At 40.2% G+C, this 6,027-nt stretch overlaps 1 protein-coding gene across 4 annotated transcripts in view; it reads left to right on the plus strand.

Moving 5' to 3' along the window:
- LOC117939896 (GTPase IMAP family member 8-like) overlaps window positions 1-6,027 on the plus strand; it is an 8,974-nt gene that overhangs the window by 1,614 nt on the left and 1,333 nt on the right. The window contains exons 1-4 of one of the 4 annotated variants that reach the window (XM_034865311.1): window positions 38-149; window positions 2,276-3,250; window positions 4,674-4,928; window positions 5,064-5,961. In XM_034865311.1, coding sequence (XP_034721202.1) covers window positions 50-149; window positions 2,276-3,250; window positions 4,674-4,928; window positions 5,064-5,961 — 2,228 coding nt within the window. In that variant the 5' untranslated portion in view covers window positions 38-49. Of the gene's footprint in view, window positions 1-37; window positions 150-2,275; window positions 3,251-4,673; window positions 5,962-6,027 lie in introns of those variants that run through there. The other 3 variants (XM_034865310.1, XM_034865307.1, XM_034865308.1) reach the window with 3 other exon arrangements.

Consider the following 6,027-nt stretch of genomic DNA (forward strand, 5'->3'; position numbering starts at 1 on the left):
TCTTACACATGCAGGTGTATCTTTCCTTCTCTGACTTGTGTTTTAATGCATGAAGCCATATAAAGAGGTGCAGCACCAAAAAGACTTTAACTTCAGCTGCAGAATCAACTCTCTACTCTTAAACATGGCAAGCAAACATTCCAGCTATGGTAAGTCATGACACTACTATATTCATGTTTATATGGTTCTTTGATACAAAATTGTGTTGAGTACGTTTTTCATCTGTATTCATGACAAACATGCTACATGAAGCCTGTGCCTCCCTAAATCATTTACAATCCAAGATCAGCCAATATCACATAGAGCCAAGATTTCTTCCTCTTCTTCTTGGATGTTGGTGGTTCAGAAGCTTCACTAAAACTGGATCTTGTGACATCTGTTGCAGTTTCATGTCTCCTCTTTTTGCTTGGCACATTAAGAATATAAGTCTCATTCAGGGTCTTTACTGCAGTTTACGGCCTCTCGCCTGATTACGGCTTACCGTCAGCTCTGCGCGTTGCTATGGTTACTGAACACAAACCAACCAGCCGACAGTTTGCAGGGACGAAGACCCGTTAAGAGGGAGGAACACAGATACTTTTAAACATTATCAAAGACTTGGGCTGTGTCTCAAATCGCACACTTACGTTAGTGTACTTCCAGACAGTACACTTCGAGCACTACGTACTGTTTTGCATAGTGCGTAAAATTTGACAGAGGAGTGTTGTCTCAAATCGCGCACTTCTTCTTCTGTACAATTGGGAATTTCACCAAGGGAGAGCATTCCAGTCTACTGTTGTTGTTTTGTGAAGATAATTCCTGCTTTGTTTTTGATATTTTAACAAAAATAAATTAGATTTTGTTTTTATTTGCTCCGTGTCACGCCAGATGACGATTGCGCCGCCGCCGTCATGTCACCCCCCTATTAGCCGAAAACAGTACACACAACTGTAATGTAATATTTGTTCTTGTTATTGCACTCTTAATTCATTAATTATACATATTCTTTCTTTTTTTACTCAAAAAATTATCATATGGCGCAAAAGTTCATTCATTTCAGTAATTCAACTAAAAAGGTAAACTAATACTTTATATGACCTCACTACACGCAAAGTGAGATATTTCAAGCCTTTAATTGATATCATTTTGATGATTATGGCGTACAGCTTATGAAAACCCCAAATTCAAAATCTCAGAAAATTAGCATGTTACATAAAATCAATAAAAAAAGGATTTTAAATACACAAATGTCAGTCCTCTGAAAAGTACAATCATGCATTTGTACCCAGTACTTTTGTGGGGCCCCTTTTGCATGAATTACTGCCATTGCCCCCTAGATTCTCTATGGGGTTCGGGTCAAGAGAGTTTGCGGGCCAATCAAGCACAGTAATCCCATGATCATTGAACCAGGTTTTGTTACTTTTGGCCGTGTGGACAGGTGCCAAGTCCTACTGTAAAATGAAGTCAGCATCTCCATAAAGCTCGTTTGCTGACGGAAGCATCCCTTGGCTGATAGCATCCTGGTCTTCCATAACCCCTCAGCAGGGCCCCAGGCTGATAGCATCCATGCCGCGCCGCATTGAGGCAGTAATTCATGCAAAAGGGGCCACACAAAAGTACTGAGTACATATGCATGATTGTACTTTTCAGAGGACTGACATTTGTGTATTTAAAATCCTTTTTTTATTGATTTTATGTAACATGCTAATTTTCATAAGCTGTACGCCATAATCATCAAAATTATATCAATTAAAGGCTTGAAATATCTCACTTTGTATGTAATGAGTCAATCTGATATATTAGTTTCACCTTTTAATTTGAATTACTGAAATGAATGAACTTCTGCACCATATGCCAATTTTTTTGAATATCACCTCTACCTTCGCAGGTCCTACCATGCCAGTGAGGTTATTGATATTGTCAGCATTCCAATACTAACAAACGCAATTTTTATGTTGCTTAAAAAAAAGTTATAAAAATTTAGTTTATCAGTTCAGTTCATCTTTAAGGGTTCATTCAACACCCTAGAACCTTTATGTTTGATTTAAATGTTATTCAATAGTATTGCAATCACTCGTAGGACTTATAACAAAAAAAAGCTTTGTGCAAATGCATCCAGAAATTTAAAAAACATATTAAAAAATTGTATATAAAACTGTGCAAAGTTGTCTCTTTCTCACAGAATCCGGAAGTGCATTTTCTTCCTTAACAATGTCAAAGATGCCTATTTGCCACTATTTTGTTGACACAAAATCATATCAAATTCTTATTTAGTATTCTTAATCCTTTCAAACAGAAGCTATTCTACGAAATGATGAGGAGCTGAGGATTGTGATGGTGGGGAAGACTGGGATCGGGAAGAGTGCCACAGGAAACACCATTCTTGGGCGTAAATGCTTTGAATCAAAGTTCAGTCCCACATCTATGACTGATGAGTGCTTTAAGGCCAAGGCTGAAGTGGATGGACAAACGGTTGTTGTTATTGACACCCCAGGTCTCTTTGACACCAGGTGGGCCCAGGATAAAACACATAAAGATATAAAGCAGTGCATCTGCTATTCTTCACCTGGACCACATGTCTTCCTGGTTGTTGTCATGCTGGGCAGATTCACAGAAGAAGAAAAGCAGTCAGTGGAGAAGATCCAAGAAATATTTGGCCAGGATGCAGACAAATATAGCATGGTTCTCTTTACTCATGGCGACCGTCTTAAAGAGATGACTCTAGAGGAGTTTATGGAGGACAGCCCAGACCTGCAGGGACTTGTGTCCAGGTGCAATGGTCAGTATCATGTCTTTAATAATGAGCTGGAGAATCGCTCTCAGGTCACCGAGCTGCTTAAGAAGATCAGATCCATAGTCCAGAAGAACGGAGGAAGTCACTACACCAATGAAATGTTCCAAAAGGCAGAAAGGGCAATCGAAGAGGAGAAACAACGCATCCTGAGAGAGAAAGAGGAACAAATACGCAAAGAGAAAGAAGAAGTGAAGAAGAAACTACAAGCAGAATATGAAGAAAAGATCAAGAACATGATGGAGAAATTCCAGGCTGAAATTGAGGAAGAACAAAGGAAAAGAGAGATGGCGAGAACAACAGAGTTGAATAGAAGCAAGGAGGGGACAGAGGGTGGGAAAAAGGAAAATGAAGGGAAAGAGCGTAAGAGAGAAGAAAAAATACAGACGGAGAAAGAAATAAGGGGAGGGGGGGGGGAAGAGTTGAAGAAGGAACAGAACAACCTGGATAAAAAAAATCAAACCGTGGCCAGACAAAAAGGTGAGAAAAACCTCTGTAATTATTTTTTTGCAAAGAATCACTAAGAGATTTCCAGCGGTTTGAGAAGAGTTATACTCAGTAAACGTAATACAATTTGTTTCAAAGAAGCCATAAGAATAATGGTTATGGTAGTCATAATGGACAATACTGCTTCCAACCTATAGGGTGACCGAAGAGGAAAATTGCTTTGGTGTTGCTTTAAGGTTGGCCTGCTATAAAAGGTGCTGGTTGCTGTGTTTCCCACACATACATAGACTAATTTTTGGCGGTGTGCCACAGATTCAACACCGGCCGCCACATGTTGCATTTTGTCATTCTTTTTTGTTAATGCTACTTAAAACATTCAGCATATTGGTTCAGCTACATTTAATTTCCCTGCTCTCCCTCCGTCCCTCATGCATGTCTCACTATCACACACACACACACACACACACACTCTCACACACACACACACACACACACTCTCACACACACACACACACACACAGACACACACCCACACACACACCCACACACACACACACACACACACATACACACACAGCGTCTGTCTCCATGACAACAAGAAAAAACGGCAAAATTCACAAGTTCACAACAGGTTGGTATCTTTGAACACCTTTACACAATCACATTTAAAAGCGCTATAAAAATATTTCATGTTCTGAATACAAAGATGTCAGTGTGTTAATGTTTGAGTCTCGATCCGACCCTTAGCAAACAAGGGATTAAGCCTTCTTTAGAAAGTCTTCTTTAGCAAGTTTGTGGTAAACTGCGATTAGGTTGTCGAGGTCAAAACACTGTATGGAGATTTAGCAGCTGTGAATCACAAACTTATTATACATAACGTTATGTACTATCTTTACTGTTACACTGAATGTTTGATGCTTTAATCCAGATGAGTATTGAAGAGTATTTTCCGCGACAAAAAAAGCCCGTGATGAGGAAGAGGACCAGCCTGAACCGGAGGTATCGGTCTGAAACAGCTGTCCGACCAGTGCAATTAGTTATGTCATTAGTTTACAATATTTTCAGGCTTTAACCAGTGCTGCTCAAGCAGAAGGTCTAATAAGAGTTACATATTACTAATATAAAAAAATGGCAGTTAGATATTTAACTTGTTTTATTAGTAGTATGAGTGTGCACATCTAATTATTGTTGGGCACTTCTTTTGAATTGAAAAAAGGTGTTGGAAAAGCCCAACACTATCAACCAAGTAGTAATACTGGTCGTTTACATACTGCACCCAATACAGGGCCCTGCCTAACAATAAACCCATAACTTCCTCCTTTTGTAATTGCTGCGTGACCGAAGAAGTTTGTATTCTGGGGGAGAAAGTCTCCATCAACCCTGATGGCTATTTGATAAAAATTACAAAAGATTAAAGGGTAACTTCTAATTTTATATTCTTAATCCTTTCAAGCAGAAGCTATTCTACGAAATGATGAAGAGATGAGGATTGTGATGGTGGGGAAGACTGGGATCGGGAAGAGTGCCACAGGAAACAGCATTCTTGGGCGTAAATGCTTTGAATCAAAGTTCAGCGCCACATCTATAACTGATGAGTGCTCTAAGGCCAAGGCTGAAGTGGATGGACAAACGGTTGTTGTTATTGACACCCCAGGTCTCTTTGACACCAGGTGGGCCCAGGATAAAACACATAAAGACATAAAGCAGTGCATCTGCTATTCTTCACCTGGACCCCATGTCTTCCTGGTTGTCGTCATGCTGGACAGATTCACAGAAGAAGAACAGCAGTCAGTGCAGAAGATCCAAGAAATATTTGGTCAGGATGCAGACAAATACTGCATGGTTCTCTTTACTCATGGCGACCTTCTTAAAGACACCACTATAGAGGAGTTTATGAAGGACAGTCCAGACCTGCAGGGACTTGTGTCCAGGTGCGATGGTGAGTACCATGTGTTCAATAATGGTCTGGAGAATCACTCGCAGGTCACCGAGCTGCTTAAGAAGATCAGATCCATAGTCCAGAAGAACGGAGGAAGTCACTACACCAATGAAATGTTCCAAAAGGCAGAAAGGGCAATCAAAGACGAGAAACAACGCATCCTGAGAGAGAAAGAGGAGCAAATACGCAAAGAGAAAGAAGAACTGGAGAAGAAACTTCGAGCAGAATATGAAGAAAAGATGAAAAAAATTACAGAGATATTCCAGGATGAAATGGAGGAAGAGAGAAGAAACAGGAGTGAGCAGAATACTAAGAAAATGATGATGGATATGGCAAGAAATAAGGACAGGAAAAAAGGAGAAGAGGGAGATGGAGAAAAGAGAAAAGAGGAGAAGAGGGAGATGGAGAAAAGAGGAGAAGAGGATAGAGTGGGAGAGGAGAAAACAGGAGAAGAGCAAGATGGAGATGAAGAAGAGAAGAGAAAAGAGGAGAAGAGGGAGATGGAGAAAAGAGGAGAAGAGGATAGAGTGGGAGAGGAGAAAACAGGAGAAGAGCAAACTGGAGATGAAGAAGACAAGAGAAAAGAGGAGAAGAGGGAGATGGAGGAAAGAGAAGAAGAGGATAGAATGGGAAAATGGAAAAAAGGAGAGGATAGAGTAGAAGAAGAGGGAGATAGCGAAGAGATAAGACAAGAGGATAGAGTCAGAGAAGAGAGAATAGGAAGAGAAGAGGGAGATGAAGAAGAGAAGAGAAAAGAGGAGAAGCAGCAGAAAATGATTCAACAATTAAAGGCAGAGCATGAAAGGGTTCTGAAAGAGCAAATAGAACAGTTGGAGGAAAAGCATGAGAGAATGGCCAGAGAGAAAGCAGA

The sequence above is a fragment of the Etheostoma cragini genome, unplaced genomic scaffold (assembly GCF_013103735.1).
Source record: "Etheostoma cragini isolate CJK2018 unplaced genomic scaffold, CSU_Ecrag_1.0 ScbMSFa_1395, whole genome shotgun sequence".
Taxonomy (NCBI): Eukaryota; Metazoa; Chordata; class Actinopteri; order Perciformes; family Percidae; genus Etheostoma; species Etheostoma cragini.